Source organism: Dreissena polymorpha, chromosome 12 (genome assembly GCF_020536995.1).
Source record: "Dreissena polymorpha isolate Duluth1 chromosome 12, UMN_Dpol_1.0, whole genome shotgun sequence".
Classification (NCBI taxonomy): domain Eukaryota; kingdom Metazoa; phylum Mollusca; class Bivalvia; order Myida; family Dreissenidae; genus Dreissena; species Dreissena polymorpha.
Genome location: NC_068366.1, coordinates 40,248,365 through 40,271,986, shown reverse-complemented (window position 1 = coordinate 40,271,986; position 23,622 = coordinate 40,248,365). Strand labels below are relative to the sequence as shown.

Here is a 23,622-nt window from a genome sequence, read left to right as displayed (position 1 = left end):
GAAAGATGAAGGCAATTAAAGTTTGACTCATTTTCAATACAACTAAGTGCAACCATTTCACAACACCCGAGTAGTGCAGACTATGGTGAAACATTTGTGCAATACATGTGTTATACAAACACATCATAAAATATCATGCAAAACGTAAAGGTAAAACTTTGTAAAATGTGAAATTCATTTTCAAGGAAACAATAATCATGTTCAGGCTAAACATTGTTATTCAAATAGTGGGTGTATTTGTAAAAGAGACAATCAATTTGCAAGGTAGTATTGTGAAGTGAGATAATCAATTTTCAAGGGAGTACAGTGATAATCTACCTACATGTAAGATAGCTACAAGAGTATGTTCACAACTCACAAGTCTAATAACTATTGACAAAATAAAGAATTTGATTTGCAGATAATATAAATAAACAAGTAAAAAACACTATTATTAGCAAAGAATATTGTCAGTGGAGCTAATCTAGCTTTAAGTCAGATAGCTATATAGATATTATTGTGTTCAAGGGAGACAATCTACCTACCCAGGGCAGACAATCTATTGAGATCATATAGTATTTTCAGGGGAGGTAATCTACCTACCCGTCTGGCTAACTCTTCCTTCGCCCACTGGCGAGTTTCTTGCAAGAGTTCTCTTTCCCGTAGAGGGGGTTAGTGAACACTACTATTGGAGTCTATATTTCATTTTACAAAATGCACTACAATGAAACGTGATGCTCAGACATATTAACTAGACACTTGTGAAGTCTGTTACTATACTTACGTGCATTAATTATTTTAGTTAAACAATGTCTACAAACTGTATAGGCATCTCTTTTGATGACATTTTAATGAAGCTAAGCATGTTTTCTCTTTAATTATGCAACGATTGAAGCTGTTTTTCTTCATGGCCCATGCATATGACTTCGCTGTTGTCGTGGTGAAATAGTCAGTTTGTTTTTCGGTCCCAGACTTTGTTGATGTCAGAATTTTAGTATTTAGACTGATCAACTGAGAAGTTTAATAATATTATCATTAAAATCATTAAAATAATAATAATGTAAATATTATTTAATACATGTTGTGGAAGTTATACATTTACAGAAAGATTTATCTGTTAGTTTATGTTTTAATGAATTTACATTTCATATACTCAAAAGGTATCAAGTCAAAAGTTAGGTATTGTATAGAGAATATGCGTATCTAACATATTAACGTTATATGAATAAACTTACACGTCTCAATGCATTCTAAAACAAATGCCAATCAATATTGATATGAGAAATGAATTTCAATTGTATAGTTGTCATACAACTATAAACCATCCCCAAAGCCATTTTGTACACCACAATCAAATTGTTTTTGGGACAAACATAAACACAAGGAAATTATAAATATAAATGTCTTGCAAAAAACGATTGACAAATGTCTGTGATGGACTAGTAGCAGCTACTGTGGCAAACACAGACATTTAATAATTCTGCATTAGTATAACTATGCACACGACAACAAACAAACCAACCAGCCTAGGCAACTAAACATACATGCATGGTAAAGCCCGCAGCATATAGAAACAACAACAACAAGCAAAACAAAAAAAACGGCTGAAAAACAAACACACCACCAACCGTAAATCTACCGTGGCTTTAATCTGTGCATTTGTACACAAGAAAACTTGTTGAATTGATATTCATCGCTGAATAAATTTGATTTTTTGATGGGTGCAGTTTCTATTCACCGATGAAGTTTCATGTTGAAGTCTTGTATTATATCTGAGATTTAGCCCGGTAAAGTTACATCATACAAACACAAAAAGTCACATAACTCTTATTTAAGAAATCGTAGGGTTATGGTTCTTGTGCACATTGACATTTCCTGTTAAAATCTTAAAAAGTTTCTGAGCTATAGCCCTGAAAAGTTTGTGACCGACGGACGGACAATGCCAAAACTATATCCCTTCGCTTTCAGAGGGGGATAACAACATATGTTGACTGCAAAGGTAAATTTGCACGCTAAAAAGGCAAATCAACGGCCACACAACCTCACCTTCATCATCAGCAGATGTTCAGCGCCCTCTTTATCAATACTGGGGTCAGGAGCGCGCCCAATCTGTGGGATGTAGCCCAGGGGTGAACTGGGCGTGTCTGGTGACGGCTCATCCAGACTGGCCAGGTCAAAACCATCACAGATCTGGAATTATGTGGTGAATAATACTACTGATGATGTCTTGCACAAATGTTCTTAAGCTATAAACTATCGCAAATAACTTTTGTAGTAGCATTGAAACTTAGATTTGAGAAAGTAAAGCGTTTAGCTGCTGTATAATTGCATGTTTACACACATAAATGTACTAAACAGTCTTACATATTAAATGCTTTTATGCAAATGCTTCTTGATAATCATATTTGTTTATCTTTAAATAAGTTATATTATGTAATTCCCTGTCGTGGACTTATTTTTTTGTATACGTGTTCTTAACCAAAGGCAGAATGCCTGATTGCAAACAAAATATGAAACTAGGAAACTGAATCAATAACAATTCAAATAACCCTTTCCCCCGTAAGAAGCTAAGTGAAAATGGCTTTGCAACCAGCATAAAACCAGAACAGCCTGAGAATAACTCGCAGTCTGTTCAGGTTTTATGCTGTTTGCTGCACATCAGTAAAAAAGGGTTGTAAATGAAGTCTTAAAAACTGAATTTAGTAAAAATGGTACTCAATTATCCCCACGCTTTTCGGAAAAAAGTGGGGATATTGTGGTTATCTCCGTACTCCGTCCGTCCTGGCCACCTGCTACTACTACACTATTAGCAATAGAACATTGAAACTTACACACATGGTAGCTATGAGCATATATGCGACAGTGAACTATATGGAATTTTGATCTGAGCCCTGGGTCAAAAGTTATGGGGTTTGGGGTGGGGCCGGTTCAGATATTTTCCTGCGACCGCGTTTCGAAAAAGGCTCATAACTAATGTATCCCTTCAGATATTGCTTTCATATATATATATATATGGTATGCATGTGTATCTGGACAAGACCTTTCCCAGCGCATAAAAAGTTTTGACCCCTGTGACCTTGACCCTGAACTTGTGGTTAGCTTTAAGGTTTCGAAATCTGTGACCGCGATTCGAAAAAGGCTCATAACTACTGCGTCCTTTCAGAAATTGCTTTCATATTTGGTATGCATGTGAATCTGGACAAGACCTTTCCATGCGCATGAGACACAAAATACCTAGATACTGAAAGAATTTCATTTGAATTTTCTTACTCCCTAAAGAGTTTCTTTTACCAAAGGCCCTTCGTATATAAGCCTTTAAGTCACAATACTCGAGCATGACTGATGCTGACGCACGATATTCATGTCATTGTTAACATTTCAACGAAAGGTTTAATAGTTTTTAAACTATACTCGATATGTGATTTTTTTATTATTTAATATAGGGAAAATGTTCAAGCGAACTGCATGAATCTGATGAGAAATTGAAAATTTTATTTTTTATATTGATTGTAACATTTTCAGTCAATGTTCAGGACATTAATTTAACCCTCTACCACTTAGATACGTATTTTGACACGTTTGTAGTCCCTTGTCAATTTAATTTAATTTAATACCTTTCTTACAAGATCCAAATTTTAAGGCTTCATTTCTAACCCTTAGATACTGATGAGCAGCAAACAGCATAAAACCTGAACAGACTGCGAGTTACTAACAGGCTGTTCTGGTTTCATGCTGTTTGCACATAGCAATTTTCACTTTGCCTCTGAGTGGGAAAGGGTTAACACTTCAGGATATATATATGTATATATATATATATATATATATATATATATATATATATATATATATATATATATATATATATATATATATATATATCCACGTTTTATTCCCCCTTTCACTGAGCTCTGAATTACCACCCCATGCTTAACATTGTAAGAACACTTCAAAGACACACAAATCAAATTTCAATAACTCATCACTTCAACATTTCTAATATCATGCAAAACAAATCTGACTACCTTGTTCAAGCTTAGCAAGCAACATTATATTCTCTGTAATTCATAACACATTCAACCTATAATTTAAGCACAGCTAAAAATCTTTTGAAAATTATAAACAAATATAAACTTTTAAATCACAATCCTTGGTATGCGAATGTAAAAGTTTTTACCATAATATGAGACACGTTTTGGGGACACTCGGTTTTATGCATTTGTGTAAAGTGTCGTCCCAGATAAGCCTGCATAGTCAGGGACGACAATTTCCGCCTTTACTAGATTTTTGCTAATAAGTGACTCCCTTTCTAAAAAAAAAAACCATCAAAGCTGACAGTATTAATGCACATGCATTAAGCACAGTTTGCCCAGCGCAAGGCTCGTATGTAGATATTTCAGTAAGATATTTTGGAATATTATAACCAAAAAAAACTTTGTAATCACTATCCTAGGTATGCAAACGTTATCGTTTTTACCATTATATACAGATATTTCAGTCAGTCACAACTTGTCATACCGGGGTAGGCGGCTTCACAGGAGTTTCCTCCCCTGTTGTCAAGGGTGTGGTCACAGGGGGCGAAGCTTCCGACTTTTTGGGCGGGGCAACAACTCTGGGCGGGCTTACCAAGGTGACGGTCCGTCCTAGAGAAGGGGGAGCCAAAACCTTTGGCGCAGTCTCAACAGTCGCTGATGAAACGCCCTCGGAGGTCAGGACAATTCGTTTTTCAGGAGTTTGTTCCAATGAAGGGGGTGGAGCTATGCTAGTGGATTGGGCCTGCATGTGAGGGGCTACCGATACCGTGGCAGTGGGGGAAGGGGGTAGCACGCTGGCTGGCGCAGGCTCGTCAGGCACCTGAGGGTCAAACTGAGAAATCTACAAGCAAACATGCATCAACCAGTCATGCGCGGGCTAGTATTAAAACAAACAAGCAAACATTCCAATGAACAGACTGCGAGTTACTCAGATTTAACGGCTGTGTTATCAATATATATCTTCAGTCGCCCGTTGTTTTTAAAGCAGGCAAAAACACATTGTATTTGAAGAACTTGAGTGATGATCTCAAACGACACATGTATATATCCTATCAACATATATATTAAGTTAATATTAAACTGATGGCGGTAAGCGGAATATGTTAAAAATAATAATAGAAGCCGCGTGAGTCATTTGGCTTGACGACAGGAACAAAAAAAAATGCGTTTTCTTTTTTGGAATCGATACATTGTCAAAAGGTTGTAAAATGTTACATCGATAGCATGCTCGATATTCCGGACTTTGTTCAGTGTATGTGTACATCAACAAACGTTATATACCCGACATATCAACTATGTATATGTATTATGCATACGTTGTATACGTACTTCGTTTACGTTTGAGGGGTAATTGAAATCATTGTTTGGAATCAATGGTCGCTCATCTTCAGGTACCCCACTGTTGTTGTACGCCGCCCGTATTTGTTGATAGATTTCTTGCAACGTCTCATTACAATCACCTACATTACATGGAATAAATATATAAGTTATATATGACTGTAATATATTAAAATGTGTCCATCAACGTTCAGATGTATACAAAAATCTAAACAAATCCATAAAAAACTACCTGTCTTGCATACATCCGGGACAATGTTAGCATCTATCTCAATTTGCTCCATCAATTTTCTTACTACCGAAAATGAAAACCTTTCAAGAAGACCATCTACAGCGTCTTGCATATCACTTTCCGAAGCAAATGCGACAAGTCCCTTGTGTAAAGTTTGCATATCAGTAATCCAAGATTGATGGCCTATCATAAAGACATCGCTTTTCGAAGCGAATGCGACCAGTCGCTTGTGTAAAGTTTGCATATCATTAATACAAGATTTAGGACCAAGTATTAAGACGCAAAATTCCAACCCCTTTTCCTGAAGTTCTTCAAAAATATGGGCGACGCTACGGAGCTGCCTATATTGAATAACAAAAACGCACGGCGCATATGTACAGTTCATTTTTTTCGCAATATCTTTCATTTCAATGCGACAGTCCATTGAAGTGGCAAACTTAAACTTGTTATTTTGTCTCACAGTGGTAAAGAGATAAACATCTTTAGACAGAAATGCTTCTCTGTCACGTTCACTGAATCTTGTTTTTGTTAGATGTTTTCTGCATTTCCGTTCAATTTCTTGAATAGAAGTTCGACTGTATGTATAAGCAGGAAGGCCGGCAACATCAATCTTGTACTTGTCAAATTGGCTTGTCTGAGCATCTAAAACAATGGCGACATTAATTACATATTTTTGTTCATAAAAATTAAAAAAGCACACACTATCGTAAATATGAAGAACAAAAATGCACGGTTTTAAATTCAAAAATACATGAAAATCGGTTTTACACCTTCTTTACGCCAACTTCTTATATGAACCAAAACCCTCGCGCAAGGTGAAGAATATGTCATTTGCTACAGATCGAGAAATGGTAAATCAAATGTTTAAAACATAATGGTTTTACTTTCAACAATGTATTCATATTTTGAATATAGTGTTAACTAAATGAAATGATTTCGTACATATCTAGACATTATTTTGATTTTGGCACCACAACGGCTTTCGCTGTGTATCGTTATTAGCTTGTGAGACGATATGATTACTTTTGTTTCTTAATATTTATGGATATATAAAAGAATCTTCTACTTGTATAAATTCTTTTTATCGCCGTTTCCAAAAATTGTTCAGACATAATACATAATTTTTCTTGTATAGCTGGTTTACCAGAACTGACTAATATCACGACAGTCAGTTAATAAACCAGCTCTAGGGGCCTATGGTTATGCAAATACCTGACAAGTGCCCTACTTGATGCAGTCGTAGATGACACAGGCAGTAAAAATACTTTCATGACCAATGACCGTACACCTCAGATTTGTAATTCAGCGATCTACCAACAAAGCTAGCCGGCCCGGTTTACAAAGTTTTCTTCTTTTATTTATATGTGATCAAATTCTTACAAACCGCAACACATTATTCGGCATAAAAAGCTGTTTCGTTACATTATCACAACCGATCCTAAATGTTCGTTAAGACCCTAAATTTCTTTCGTAATCTCGGGTGTGGTTTATTTTTGATATTTTTTACTACCAACGATAACATTCCCAAAACATTTTTTGTATATAAAGTAAGAAATGTTGCAAGTAACTTATCATATTTTAGAAGGTAAACGTTTAGATAAGCATGTTATTTTTTTGGTCTTAAACGGCAAAAATCAATAGACAGGACTTACCTAATTCTTGCGTTAATGTATTTAAATCTACGACTACCGGTCGTCCAGGTTCTTCTCCGCTGGAGAAGATCACGTGGTGAACGTTTGACAGCTGAGTACTTGTGGGATTGTCTGAAAAACTACCAAAAACACATATTGTACTAATTATAACAATACGTAATGGCTTACGTAATGGCTTTGATATGCATTCGATTTCTTGAAAACGACTGTTATGAATGAAGTCTAAATAAAAGCCTTGAAGCCTTGTAGTTGTTATTGTTTACAATTGTGTCCAAATTTTTCGTTTATTTCTCAACGAACCTATCGTTTTTTGCGTTGTTCAAATGTACTGCTATTTAGTTAATAGCAAACCTGCCGTAAAACATAGGCCCGTAAATGGTATGGTAAATTGTATCGAAAATGCTATAAATAAATACAATGTGTTGTTGATTTATTGATTTGTTATTGATTTGAATATGCATGAGTTTGATTAAATGATTTTTAAAAATTACATATTTAATAATTATTTGACTATTTGGATTTATTTCATTCGTCTGCGGTCTTATCCTTATGGTTTTGGTGTAATTATGCATCCAATGACATTAAAGGGCGCTGACCATGAGTTCCCAATGCTGACTTCATGGACTGCGTTTATGAAGCTAGATGTTCCATCTCTCGTGTCACCTGTGTCGTCTATTACTGCTTTTTCAGTTTCTGTTGCGGTCGTTCTGATTATATCAGAGTTCCTGAAATAACGACGCATCATTGTTCTTTACAAGTTTACGTTCTTTTATGCTAAAAAATAACACTCTTTCTCTGCGTTTAAAATAAAATAATTATGTTAGCAAAACTTAGGTATAACACATTTATAACCAATAACAGACACGTATATTATACATGTAAAGCATAGAATGCAACAATTAGGTTTAACTCACCAACTTCTAAAATAACTACCGAAGTCCTCGCCTGTGGATGGCTGACTTTCGCTTGTCGCAGAGTTACCAAAATCCTTATGGAACACCAAACACGGTATATCTACCTCGGTTGGATATATAATGGGGCGGGAGTCACCATCTTTTGTCGTATATTGAGTATTGGTTAAAACGTTTCCTGGAAACGTTTCCTGGATATCATAAGAACATATGTTGTTATGCTGATTAGGAAAATAAATTAGACATAAAAAACGGTCCGCCCCGTTGTGGCCTGGTAACATAGTTTTGAATAGCACATGATCCAGTTTCGAACTCGGCCGAAGTAACACTGTAGCCATTACAGTGTTATATAAAACTTGGGAGATAAATGTGGCCTCAAGTATGTACATAATTTACATGTTGAAAACGAACTATGGACGACGGACAACGGTGATCAAAGAAGCTTACCATGAGCAGATGTTGTAGGGAGCTTAGCAAAAAGCAGTTTGCTCCAACTGTGCTTGAATAATTTGGTTATAGAAGACGGTTTGTGTAATAAATAAAAAAGTGTCGACTACAAAACATTCAAAATTATTGCGATCTTCATAGAAATTTCATATTGTCTGTAAGAACAAGCTCATAAGTATAATATTTATCCATTTTTACGGTATGCTCCTGCTATCCTGGGTTAGAAACTAACAATTGACCTCAGTCTATTTCCTTTTTTGTACAAAGGACATATGGTTTTTTATGCATGAACATATAGTGCCCGCCACAAACTTACGGGGTCGTTGTCCTGCTTGTTTCCCTCCCTAGCTTCCAGAAATTATAATAGTTATAAACTACCGACAATTTTGAATGTCCTTTAACAAGACAAATATTTCTGAATAATAATTACGTATGCATTTTCGAGATCTGTTGGGTAATAATACACATAACTGACCAGTTTGGGTCGAGTGGAGTCTAAATTTCCATCAAACTCGATGCCTTCATCCACTTCTTCCCTCGTATTGGTATTCATCGGTGGGATTTTTGTTAGTTTTTTTTCTTGCTGAAAAGTGATTGGAAATAGCATGTACATGTGTTGATTTCCTATATATTATCAGCGTTATACCCATCTGAATTACAATTCCCATATACAATGCATGTACTATTTTATTATACATATGTTCAATTTTTTTCATTTATCGTTGTTTAAGTCATGTAGAGGTAGTAAACTACATCTTCACACTTTTTCTGCATCAGCATAGCAGATCCACGAACTATGTTGCCAATTACTATAACAATAACAAACACTTTAATGTCAACAAAAAAGCAAAGTAACCATTGAAATATATTACCAACATGTGAAATATTCCTGATATTGGCATTAATCTTTATGGGTGTATACACACTTAAATATTACAGCAAAACGGAAACAAATTCTCCAAGAATTATAAAATCAGTTATAAAAACAAATAACAAAAAATACTCTTGTACACTGAAACATATAACCATTTTTAAACCTATATTTTTAAAGTAATTGTAAAAACAATTATCTCAAAGTTGTTAATATCTCTGAAAGTGAATATTTTCAGAGAATATTTCAGAAAATATATCATTAGTATAATATTTATCCATTTTTTACGGTATGTTCATGCTATCTTGGGTTAGAAACTAACATTTTGACCTCAGTCTACTTCCTTTTTTGTACAAAGGATATATGTTTTTATGCATGAACATATAGTGCTCGCCACAATAATATTATCTCTGAAATTGTATATTAGGACTGAAAACCATATTTCTACGGGGCATAATCTCATTTTTAGTAGAATGAATCCGGAGCCCTTATAAAGGAATTTTAACAACGAAAACCTTACCAGCAGTAATTAATACATATTTTAATGAACTTAAAATAATTAATGTATGTAGATACGCAAAATGGATATCCTTTTTTTTTAAAGTGAACATAAGCACTATTTTATTACCATTTACCTTTATACTTAAATTAAAAGAAATAAGTGTATATTACGAAGATTTTTGTAACTGGGGGGATTATGGTGGGATACGTTAACCATATATGTTTCGGGATATTTATCACGTTAACCACTTTAGTATTGTGTTATTTAAGTATTATCTTGTTTGCGTATGAGTTAGTATAATTCTGTCGGTTATTGTTCTGCTTAAATTAAATATTGCCTGAAAGTGCACTATAATGACCACATGATTTCAGTTAACAAAAACTTAAGTTTAAGTTGTAAAAAGAAGATTAACGTGTTATCACTTTCGTTAAAATATTATTATAACAAAAAAGATCGCTTAATATAGACAATTCGGTCTATAAAGCAGTATCAGGAATATTTTAGCGTATCTAATGTGACCCTTTCTCAGACAAACGCGTAAACACGGCTAAATTTGCATGTTCGTTCCTATGTTGTACCTCATTTCGAATAGAAGGAGGAATGGAGGTCGCTCGCTCAGCAACCATAGAGCATTCAATGCTACCGCTGCCCTGCGCTTCTTTCTCTTTCTTTCTTTTTGTTGTCTTGCGTCTTTTATTTTCACGTTCACTTTGCGACGGCATATGTTCACCATAACTTTTTTTCATGTACCCGAACCGGCTTTCTTCCGGAGAGGTTTGCAGGAGAACCGCTTTCTCCTTTGCTTCAACCTTCAATAGCGGGGCGAAAGCATCTACATCAAATATGGGATACTACTATCACTAATACTAATACTCATACGATACTTAACTACAAGTAAGTGTAACAAATTTGGAGGTATTATTTTCATACCAAACAGCTTTAACGTAATCAGCATTTCTCAATCCTATATTCCTAAAAAAAAATGAACTACAAATAAAAAATAACATACAGGTATAAAGTTGGATTTATGCGATGATATCTGCCCGTCATATGACTTCATATTAATGTGTTTTTCTATGTTAAAAAGACTCAACGGTTTGAATTTTTAAAAAACGAGAAATATCTTACATGTGAAGTTTTGATTCTTTTTTCAATTATGAAATTTGGTGAAGACTAATATAATAAGTGTTGCAACTACGTTTGAAATTATGTAATAACATTCTCACGAAAACACGATAGCATATTTGCTCCTTATATTGTAAATCGATCTTTCTTCGAAATGATGTATATTTTGTATTTACTTCATGCTGTTATTGCATATGTATGTAAATGATGACGAGCTTTACATGCTTAAGTCCAAATAAACGATTCTGTTCTGTTCTGGTTTTGGTGGAATATATTACAGGCTGGTGCTGTTGTGCGGCCTTAAGCGCACGCCCCTTCGTAAAATGTGCTTGGTGCTCTTCATCAGGGGGTAGTATAGCCCAGATCCAACGACTGGAAAATGCGAAAGTTTGCAAACAGCTATTCGTATTGACTTACTGATCAGTTGGGGGTATCAAGAACTGAATAATAACTGAAAAACGGATTATAAAATAACCATAAGGTATTTTTATCATGAGTAAAATTCGTGCAATTATATCCAGCCATTTTTGTGCTAAATGATATTTGACGACAACGTCTGTAAACGTGTACTTTATGTCACTTTTACCAATCTTTAACTTTATATGTATTCATTCATATTTTAAAATAATAAAGTTCTAATGATACGACACGTGCATACCCAATGAAGTTTTAATTGTCATGGGTGAAGATTTCTATAAAATGTGTAATTTTCATGTGGATATACTTTTCGAAGTGTTATGGAAAATTAATGGTAAAACCATGCAAATGAAACCTACATATGCGTGCGCTTTACCACTCACGCACGAGCATAAGCATTTACCTGCATCTGAGGCTGACAATAGTGAGCAAAGCAAAGCACACCAAAAACCCCATGAAGAAAGCCCCCAAACCGACCATTACGGTTATGCTGTGGTCGTGATTCCAACCTGAAAGTCATATTCCATCAACTGAATTGACCGTATTTGTGTTAAAGAAAGTCAACATTAACTTTATAATTGTGAATTCTATTAGCATGCATTACAGGCTTGAGTCTTTTCTTTAAAGCGGGTATATACGATCTTGTCAAATATTTATTAATTAATATAAAATGTGTAAAAACTTATTATACATATATTTCAATATAAACAAAAATAAAAGTAAAGAAGAACATATGTCGAAAAATGCGAAATAAGCCAGATATTTAATTCTGAAATCGAAAAAGGCTGTACAGCCGAATTCGCCAGCATGTATATCATGCATGTACGATGTGAATCTAAATTTAGTTTAACGGTTCTTTTTAAATTCCTGCAGCGATATCGATTCATACGACACACAAACACTCACTAAAAAGACGAATGCATCGGTTATTGTAGGAAAATATGTACGAATTATCTTCGTCACAATCGGCTCGGGTCGCTAATTTGTATTTGCTGCATTTTTTGAAATTCGTCTTAAATGTATCACTTTTTCTTGCATATTGTGTGTTATTATAACATATTTGTATCAATATATACAATTTAACACATATAAAAATCGTATATATCTGCTTTAAGACGTACTCGCGTTTGTTTGTGCACGCGATTAATGAGGTGAATGACAATATAACAGTTTGTTAGCGGGGTATTATCGTATGTATTTATTTTGATTCAATAGGTATCCATCTCAACAGTTTATCAAATATATTCATTAATACAAAGTCAGTATGATGGTAATGTTGGCAAACTTTAATATAACATTAAAGTTAAACAGGGCATTTATGTATTGGATTTTTTTCTTCGTAAATAATTGTTTGATTGTCAAAAACCAAAATGCAATGTATTGTTAAAAACATAGAAACTACAATTTTGAAATCAACTGTAACATCGTACTCCGTTTCCCCAATTTTTTTTTAACATTTACGCAGATAATGCCAATATCCGTTTTTCTGCATGTAAACTTTCACGATTTATACAGAAATAACTTTACTGGGAGCTAATTGTATGGAGTAAAGTACATTATCATATCTGTATGCATCCGTGTAGTAACTTCACATATGAACTTGAACGTTGGAATATCTTCATATTAAGGAAAATACTGTTTTATGACAATGCTGTAATTACAGAATTGGATGTCACAGATTTAATTGATTTTTCAAGTGTACTTGATTGCAGTAAAGTAGGCTGATTAAGTGGGCTGCAGAAGATACACAGGCTTCCGTTTTGAAAATTCCATTGATTCACTGGTAATTCTCAAATTTACGTCTTCGTGTCACATTATTTTGCTCTTATAATGAAGTGCGGTAGTAGTGCCGACAGGGATTTTACTTATGCTTATAACTTAGAAATATCTTTAAGAGGATTACGAATATTCGTATACAATAAAATTAATTATACAGTTTGAATATAATGTGTGAAATAAACTATGTATAGTTCGATAATCTAAATGATGAAATGCATTTGGTGTGTAAATTAAATACAGAGTACATTCTTCTTCTAGTAGTTGATCTGTCACATACATACATGTATCATATCATGGTGCACCTGTATCAATTTGAGAATAAATGTTAATCTACTAGAATATTTGTCAACGTTGACAACGGGCTTTCTGCAATAATATCTAACTTAAGTAAACTTATACTGATCAACGATTTTAAAAAGGAGACTTAACAAGCTACGTTTGAAACATGATTGACATACCGGTTGTCAATGCGAGATAAATCAGTTAAAAACACAATTCGTACCTTCCGTTGTACACGTTGATGTGTTTCCGATGAACGGTGACGTCATATTGGCCAAGGTCTTGGTTGTGACTTCGGATGTTGTATTGTTCATTTTGGACTGAAATACAAAGCAAAGTTTTAACAAAAATGCATCAACAAATTAATACTTTAGTATAGGAAAAAAATAAATACTAATGAACAAGTGAAAAAGACCCTCTTACACTCTCTTAATGATATTATTTCACCATATAAGTATGCGGAATTCGCTTTCCATAAAAAAGTTCATTAAATATATTATTGCTGGATACCAAGGTAAACATCTTGAGTATAGCTGACTTATGTCAATCCATGTAACTGGATGAAAATAATTTATTTGTTCACGAGATTATAATAATGGATATTTTGTTGTACGCGTGTGTTCGTGTGTGTAAATCATAATTTAATTTCACTAGAACCGATGCCTATTGCATTGTATTGTATTAACTTGTAGTCATCTCTTTTAAAGTCACGTCTTGTGGTCGTTGTCCAACAATAAAGGCAAGGTTTATTGAGCCGTGTGCTTTGGTTTACTGCTACACACACACAAACACACACGCACGCACACACACGCACGCACGCGCACACGCACGCACACATGCACTGTCCAAATTTATATGTGTTTCTTTAACGGGCAAATCGCGACGGGCCAACGCCGCAGTTTAGTGGTACGGTACAGTCCGTAAAATTATTTTGTATTCTGTAACAGTAGGAATCCTCATCTTATGTCATCGGAAATGTTTTCTCTGCTATTCAAAACAAAGTAGGTGAATGGTTCTTAACTCGATAGGCAGATCCTATTGCGGAATGTGTTCCGACTATCCAAAATCTTGTTGTACGATGTAACCTATATAAACGATAAACGTGATATTTATGTCACTATCATAATTCTGTTTTCCCGATTACATGTACATATAATCGTATTGAATAATGCAGCCTGAATTATATGACACAATCATAATTCAAACTTCTCATTTTTTCCATCCGGCAAACGATAAATTGTAATTTCATCTCAATAATGGCCGTTTACCGTTTAAGTAATGTTGTTCGTGTTAAATATGTTAATTCCTTCGATTTTCTATGTTATTCTATACCTGTCTATGTGATACTATACACGTTAGTCAATATTCGCAACTTTCAGAATAATAGTGTTATCATGTTCCTGAAAATTGAAGTTAAGGCTATAACAGCCTTTAAATATTATTTAAAGGAAAACAATAGGAGTATTTCATTTCTGTAGTGTGCGTAGTTGCGAATCAGTTGTGTGCACTTTTCATCCTGGCATAACTGTCTAACAGAGCATAGATTTTAAAGGGACTTGTTCACACTTTGATAAATTGACAAAATTGAAAAATATTGTTTCGGATTTGCAAATTTTCATTGTAGTTATGATATTTGCTTTAAAAAAAAATTACCAAATTGTTTCCATGCTCTAAAATTTCCATTAAATGCAACTTTTGACGATTTGAAAACCTAAAAATTATAAAGCGTCTCAGACGCGAAATGAGTTATTTTTAGTCAGAAATTGTGAATGGGATCCCAACTAGTATAATGCAGCATGCGCATGCGCGCTGCGCTTATCCGCTTTTGGTTTACATACAATGCATCTCATTTCTGTGATCGAAAATATAAAAAAAGAGAAACAAAAGCCGGAGCCAGCGACATCGCTCGAATTTATTCAATCTTGGCGACAAGACTGAGTGTTTGCAGAACCATAGGAGTATCGTTGGAAGAGACGAAGACAGGGAAATGGCTTAAACACACGAATTGTAAGTCATATTTTAGAAGCTACGTTTAGTTTTTGGCAAGTGTTGCCTGTTTACAAAGGAAATTTAGCAAAAGTTTGGATAGGTATTTAGTTTTATTGTATGGATATTTTACTCTGCAACGAAACCAGATACGCACTGATAACATAATTTGTTCATTGCGCGTTTTAAAATAAGCCTTTATGCCCCTATGCCAAGATGTTCGTATCAATTTAATGAATTCGTTATAACTTATAAGGAACACTCCAACACGTGTCAAATGAAGCATGAAATTAATGATAAATGATGAATTATGAATGATTAATTTATTCGGTATATATTATATTATAAAATATACTGGTATGCAAACGTATATGTTAAATTATGTTATCAATTATCATGATATGATAATATGATGATACAGTTTATTCCCTGATTTTAACATCAATTTTGTTGTTTCTTAAAATTGATATGTTATCAATTTTATATTCTAAAACAAACCTTCTTTTTAAGGTATTTAGGAAGACTTGCCGGCCAAACTATTGCAAGTTTGACTGTTCAGCATAATGTTAGAACAACAAACTCTTCACCTATGCACGGTCATCAGCCCCCGCCAGGTCCTGGCCTGTCATTTGTGTCACAAGGAAGTACCACACCTGGTCATGTGTCAGGAATTGGAGAGATAACATCTTACTTAGAGTATGCAAACAATCCTGTCTTAGCATATTTTAATTGATAAAATAATATATTTATATTCAATAATATTCTATATGCTTCCTAAAGTTCCTTGGTAATATAATTGCTTTATAATTTTTTTTACCAGAAACTTTTTATGTTATAAAAACCAGAGGATATCCGATAGCTGGTTTGTTTTCTGAACTGTTCAGATAACTTGCATGGTGATTGGTCATAAAATTATTTCAATGCAATTCTCCTCTAATCTCTAGTTGTACAGTAATTGTCAGTTAGTGACTCAAGTATGATAAATTCATCATATAATACGCTCATACTTGTGAATCAAGAAGCCAAGAAAACTATTGGTAGGTTCATATGTTAATACTGGTGAATCAAGTAGCCCAGAAAAGTATTGGTAGGTTCATAAGTTAATAAAGGTGAATCAAGTAGCCCAGAAAAGTATTGGTAGGTTCATAAGTTAATACTGGTGAATCAAGTAGCCCAGAAAAGTATTGGTAGGTTCATAAGTTAATACTGGTGAATCAAGTAGCCCAGAAAAGTATTGGTAGGTTCATAAGTTAATTCTGGTGAATCAAGTAGCCCCAAAAAGGATTGGTAGGTTCATAAGTTAATTCTGGTGAATTAAGTAGCCCAAAAAAGTATTGGTAGGTTCATAAGTTAATACTGGTGAATCAAGTAGCCCAGAAAAGTATTGGTAGGTTCATAAGTTAATACTGGTGAATCAAGTAGCCCAGAAAAGTATTGGTAGGTTCATAAGTTAATTCTGGTGAATCAAGTAGCCCAGAAAAGTATTGGTAGGTTCATAACTTAATACTGGTGAATCAAGTAGCCCAGAAAAGTATTGGTATGTTACCTGATTGGCATGATATGAATAAAATAATGTTTAAAATAGCAAACAAATTTCAAACATAGTTTTTATGATAAGTTTTAGTGTACATTTCAAAATTACAAAAAATGCTTATATTTTATTCAGTAAATTGAAGGCAGCCAACAATTGGACGTTGTGCCAATCAATGAAAAGAAGGGATACAATTACATGCACTGAGTACACAGAGATCATCAAGGAAAAAACCCTTCGATCAAAGTTCCTTTTTGATTCAGCTAATCCAAAGCTGATTGCCTCTACAATTGCCCCTTATATATCCACCTGCGGCTAATGAGGAGCTGCAATATCCAATAGGTCAAGGGCAAGCAACCCGGAAACAATATGAAGATTTACTCATACAAATTGGTACATGGTGTATGTAACTATGTTGTTTTAACTAACTTCAACATACCATTATTATGATTTAAAAATTGACAAAGCTGAAATCAATGATAACTGACTATGGGTAGGAACATGTTGTGTGAATTTGGCAGCATGGTTTTATAGGATGTATACCATTGAGTATGAAAGTGCATGTGTGACCCTGGCTATTTTTTTCAGTCAGTAGATGACTTTAGTATTTGAAATGATGCTTGAATTTATTTGTGTAATATGAAGGCGTGACCAAATGTGTGACATTATGGTCGACTGTCCTGTCATCATCATGGTGATAAAATGTGATTTTAATAAGTGAACTGCTTATAAACATAGGGCAGAAATATCATTGATAAAATACTGATGAACATAGCATACACGTGCCCTGAAATGCCATGAGAATATGTATTTGAGTTTTAAGTGTGTAAGGTATTGTGAATTTTGTTAATTGTTTTGTTATAAAAATATAGGATCCAAAGTATTCAATCATAGATCACTCTGAAAAAGAATAATAAGTAAAAACCTTGTCTGGCAAATAACTACATAAACAATGGGCCAAATTCCAGATTTTTTGTCACAAGTCAAGACCATTAACAGGAATTGTTGACTCTTATAGGTGTTATGTATCGTGATTTGTGTTAAGTTTTTTATGGGAGACCCATGATCAAACATGGTGAATTAATTGTTTTGTTATTACAATAGAGGATCCAAAGTATTTGATATAGGTCACTCTGAAACAGAAGAATTTGTGAAAACCTTGTATGGCAAATAGCTAAAAAAACACAGGGCTCAGCATTTTCCTGATTTTTTGTCACAAGTAAAGACTATGAACAGGAATTATTGACTCTTTTAGGTATAAGCTACCATAGTCAATGTTGAGTGCGTGCTGCACACCACATGTGTTTATGTTCCATTAACAATGACATCAAAGCACAATGCTATATATAGACTATGTATTGTTTTCCATTGTTTATCAGTCTATAAACAACCATTTATTGTAAAAGCCTTACATAAACTGTCATAAAGATGATAAAGTGCTGTTTATCCATAAATAAAAAAATGGTGGAATTCAGAAATAATTTGATCTGTCAAATGTTGAAAGTTGGAAACATTTATTCAAAATGTTATCAATTATAGTTTTGTTTCATGAATATAGAGTATTATGTTTTGTGTTCATTATGTTATGGATTTTGTTGTTTTGTTTAAAATGTTTTAATAAATAACATGAAGAAATAAGAAGCTAGTTGTTCAATTTTGATTTATTATTACATGTATATTACACAGCAAAACATTACTGCAAGAATGTTAAGTGAACACCTTATTATAAAACATGTTGAGTTCAACACTGAACAAAAGAATATGCATCAATTAAAAACGACTCATAATACATTATTATATGAAACTGCATCATGATTCAAAAGTTAAAGAGCATATAGACAGCTAAAACCTAAATAGGTGAGCCTTGCTCTGGGAAAATGGGGCTTAATGCATGTGCGTAAATTGTCGTACGAGATTAACCTGTGCTGATCATACCAATCAGGCAGACAATTGCTGCTTTATTGTATTTTTTGTTGAAAGGGAGTCTCTTAGAGAAAATCCAGATAAGGCGGAAAGTGTTGCCCCTGATTAGCCTGTGCAGTCTGCACAGCCTAATCTAGGACAACCTTTAGTACATGCATTAAACCCCCTTTTCCCAGAGCGTGGCTCAAATATTTATTAAATGATTGATTAAGTCTTCCACATAACATCTTTTAAGAAACTTTCAGTAAAACATGTTTATTTGATGACAGGCACGGCAAAATCAGTAGTAAATTCATAGTATTAATTTGTGTTACATAATACTTACATATTGTTGCTGGTTATAAATGTGGAAAAAGTTTGAATATGCATTGCTACTATACATGTTTATTTTCTAAGAACTGCCCCTTTTATTTAAGGAATACTGTATGTATGCCCCTGTAATATTTCTGACAAAAGAACAAGATAAATAAATAATGATTAATAGAACAGTAAACTTGGTTTTCATTTTGTATACAAAGGATAATTATGTTCTTATTATTTACACTATATTGAAAGAAATAAGATTACATCATTTAATAAAAAATTCATTACTGAAGATTCAAATTTAAAACAACCGTTTATCCACTTAAATGTTGCAAGCATTCTTAAACAACAAGACTAAAAAAGCTGTTAACAATAATTTTATTAACTACTTCCTTTCATAAAAAAGGCAGGTACAGTTTTGTTGTCGTCCCGTTGAAGGTGTCCATGTATCCAAAGGATGTACTGTGATCAATCTGTGTCCTCCACATCTTCAGTGCCAACACGTTGTTCCGAAACGTTTCCTGGATAAGGAGGGTGAGAGGATCAGTCACCACTTAACCCTTTTTCTGAAAAATATGAACACATAAAAAACTCAAAACCCCTTGCTAAATCTATCTATATATATATTTATTAGCTGTTATTGTCCAACTTTTAAGATGCAGGAACATAATGGCCACTGTTTCGACAGTAAATGAGTTAAATTTTCTACACTTTTGATTTTAAGCTGTGACAATTACATGAGTAGTTTTACGTGTTCTATATTCATATTACAAGCAACAATATTTGAAAAAGAAAAAATGCATTAATAATTCCGTTAAAAAGTCCACATAAAAATAACATATTTGAAATAGATAAAGTGCATTATTAATTCTGTTAAACAAGCCCACAGAAAAATAAACATGAAAAATGGGTCATATTCAACAACAGTAAACATACTGGTCTCTGGCTTGTACAGTATTGTCAGGCCATGCCACAACAAAGCTGGTCTTCATCATGGTCTACCAAATGGACAATTCTTGCAAACACACCATCATGGTTAGCTTGAGGATGGTCCAAGCTGGGCCAGGACAGGCTGTCAGTGATTACTGCTGACTGTCTGGCAGCAATTTCCTTCAACAGCTCCTATGCTTCCGTATAAGTAAGGTGGTCTATGATATCCTTGAAAAGACATTTCTGCATTTAACAATAAATGTTTTGAACATTAAGCTAAGAATTTTGACACAAGATGTAGCTACATGTACATATAGAATTTTTTATTTTTCATGACACCATTTTTAAACATTCCTATCAGGTTTTTTTTGTAAAATTTCAATATTCAACTAGTGATGTGTAGGATCATTTTTTAAATTCTTTGCTCATGTAGCAACACAGTTTTACATGCAAAGACTTTGTTTTATATATCAACAATAAGTGCATTAAACTGTGTTTTTTTCTGTTTCCATTCAAGAATATTGTGAAATGACATTTTTTTTTCAATGAAATCTCAACTTGCCTGAATATCTGAAAACATTATCTACAAATTATTTCAATATTCTCAATGAAATCAACAGAAAAAATGCAGCTAAATTAGTATACCTTTTCTGCTTCTTGTACCAAAGTGACAAAATCCAGTGATCCCTTCTTCATAAACTTCTTGGTTTAATTATAGTTGTATCCTATTGAAAAAGAAAATACACAATTTAAACCACTTTTTAAAACTATTTATGGTCTCTATTAAAAAAGTGAGTTGCAAATATGTGGTATTATTATCTAATAAGTTTTCTTCGACATTCAGGAAATCAAATCTTGAGGATATTCAAAACAATTGAAAAAAGAGGAATATCCAGAATATTCTTGGCTTTTACAAATATAATGATACATGCATTTCAGATGACCTGTATTTGATTTATTCAAAATACAATGTACTGTTGAAATACACATTTATCAAAATATATACGTGCTTTGCTAAATTAACAAAGAATATAAAGATAAAATACTTTAAATAAAGAAACAATAAGATGCTCGAAAATAAATTGGGGCGAGTTGTCTCTTTATTGGAGCGAGTGACCATATGTTTGATGCGAGTTTGTTTTGGGGCAAGTTGGTATTGGGGCGAGTTGTCTGGCGCCAGCTACATGCATTTAATGCCATGAATTACTAAACTGTGTTACTATTTTCAAAAATATTTTGGTTATTCAGTTTATTTATAAAATAGCTGTGCAGAAGAAACTGATATAAATACATTTTAACCCTTTGCATGCTGGGAAATTTGTCATCTGCTGAAATGTCATCCGCTGAATTTCTAAAATTAGCCATTTCCTTAATTTTTTTTTCAAAGAATACTATCAGAATAGCAAACAGTTTGGATCCTGATGAGACGCCACGTTCTGTGGCGTCTCATCTGGATCCAAACTGTTTGCAAAGGCCTTCAAAATTCTGTTCCAGCGCTTAAATGGTTAACTATGAGTTTGGGGTTTTTTATTTAATAAACTACCAGTACCATTCAAATGCATTTTAGTTAATAATAAATGTCATTGTCATATAACACACAATAGCGAATATGTCAATAAATGCACAGCATCTTGAATTGCCTGCCAACAAATAATGTTGTCACTGTCAGTTATGAGGAAAGAAAAAGATACTGTAATGTTTAAATGATCTCAGTACTCCAAGGCTAATGATAAATTTAATTTATTTGCGCGAATACTAAAGTTAATTCTGTATTCAACTTGGCTTTTAATTTTAGCCTCTGTCTGTAACTTAAGTGTAAACGAGAGAATCAGTATTTATGCGTTCTGTGATGTATATGCATATACTTATGTAACGAAAACGAATCATTTGATCAGTTATACTATTTTAATCTACTTTTATAAAATAAAATCATACGCACTATTGAGTTTTACAATAAAAAAAACATATTTTACCTTCTTCTTCCGTGTTTGACGATACAGATTCCGCCATATTTGTTGTTGTTGTTGTTGTTGTCACAATGCGTGTTTATATTTAAATTTATATTTAAAATCTATATTTAGTCGGGGAAAAAACCGATCCAAGGGTCAGTGGTTCGAGCCTTGGTGCGGCTTACTTTTTTCTTTCTTATTTTAACTTTATTTTTGTTTCATACTGGAGCACGTTATTTGCGATGTTTAAATTTATCAATTTAAAGCATTAAATGAAAAACTTCAAAAAATAGCAATTTAAGTGTGAACAAGTCCCTTTAATGCAAATGCCTTGAACAAAATGTCCATCTGCTATTAACTGAGCAACAACTTTTGTGTACTATATACATATCAGTTTTCAATCAGGCAATTGATTTTCAAAGTATCGATGTTTGCTGTCACTTTTATTTTTTATTTTTCGGTTATACGATAATCAAAGTAATACGTGTTTCCCAATTACTAAGCGGTCACTAAGAACCTCCCCTAAGGCAATATTGTATAAGTAGGAAGGCGTAACACTTGGTAAAGTTTTGCGTTCAAAGCTTTTGAGCCATGAACTAAGATCAGAATCTTATTTGAACTATTTGTTCAGGGCATAACATGCTTGCAGCCAATGAATCAGTTCTGACGCTGGATGATGCTGTTTTCCCAGCTGGCCAAATGCCGTGCTGATAGGAATATACTACCTTCTCAACATCAAGTAACCAAATGAAACACAAGTCTCAACCGATTTCAATCTTAGGTAACAGTTTATACGTGGCTTTTAAAATCCAGCTATGTTCTTACTTTCATTTCAATTTAAATAAATATAAACTTAGAAAAAGTCGCAGATTGTTTTAAATAACAATATTTAACTAAGGCCACAAATAAAATATTGTTGGTTTGCCCTTTACCGACCCTAGATTTTACAGGTGGATAGGTAGGTAGAAAAATTACATTATTTTATTTGAGGAATTATATTTTTAATACACTAATAGTCTATGAATATGTATAACACTGGTATTAAAGCACTGTTGCAGCTTAAGAAGTCCTATGTAGCTTCACCATATCTTGTTTGCTGTTTTCTTGCATATATTAATATCAAATGCATGCTTGTGTGTTATTACATCAAATATGTGTTCAATAAATTATGTTAATTGCCCTGAATGTAAATAAAATATCTACAATAAGGAAAACATTAATACCACTTATTGTAACAAGATATTTATAAATTATGATGTCAATGTAATTGTATCAACTATCATGCATGGGTTTTAGTTACTTCGATTTGCAGTAAGTATATAACTAATTAAAATCAGTTTTCACTTGAATGAATGAATGAAGCAAACCGTTTAAGAAGCTATAGAAATCATTTGACTGACTGTGACAACCAAATTTAAACAAAATAAATCGTTTCAA

At 33.4% G+C, this 23,622-nt stretch overlaps 1 protein-coding gene and 1 long non-coding RNA gene across 4 annotated transcripts in view; both read right to left on the bottom strand.

Moving 5' to 3' along the window:
* The window catches only part of LOC127853028 (uncharacterized), a 387,010-nt gene extending 376,323 nt beyond the window's left edge, over window positions 1-10,687 (bottom strand). The window contains exons 1-8 of one of the 3 annotated variants that reach the window (XM_052387154.1): window positions 9,066-10,687; window positions 8,147-8,334; window positions 7,829-7,957; window positions 7,233-7,351; window positions 5,581-6,222; window positions 5,340-5,470; window positions 4,495-4,830; window positions 2,026-2,169 (exon numbers count right to left, since the gene is read on the bottom strand). In XM_052387154.1, coding sequence (XP_052243114.1) covers window positions 2,026-2,169; window positions 4,495-4,830; window positions 5,340-5,470; window positions 5,581-6,222; window positions 7,233-7,351; window positions 7,829-7,957; window positions 8,147-8,334; window positions 9,066-9,203 — 1,827 coding nt within the window. In that variant the 5' untranslated portion in view covers window positions 9,204-10,687. Of the gene's footprint in view, window positions 1-2,025; window positions 2,170-4,494; window positions 4,852-5,339; window positions 5,471-5,580; window positions 6,223-7,232; window positions 7,352-7,828; window positions 7,958-8,146; window positions 8,335-9,065 lie in introns of all 3 variants that reach the window. The other 2 variants (XM_052387153.1, XM_052387155.1) reach the window with 2 other exon arrangements.
* Window positions 10,688-19,323: 8,636 nt separating this feature from the next.
* Window positions 19,324-20,963, bottom strand: LOC127853046 (uncharacterized). Its single transcript, XR_008036411.1, has 3 exons — window positions 20,882-20,963; window positions 20,243-20,464; window positions 19,324-19,872 (listed from the first exon to the last, which is right to left on the bottom strand). It is a non-coding gene; the product is annotated as an uncharacterized LOC127853046 (long non-coding RNA).
* Between the last annotated feature and the right edge of the window lie 2,659 nt (window positions 20,964-23,622).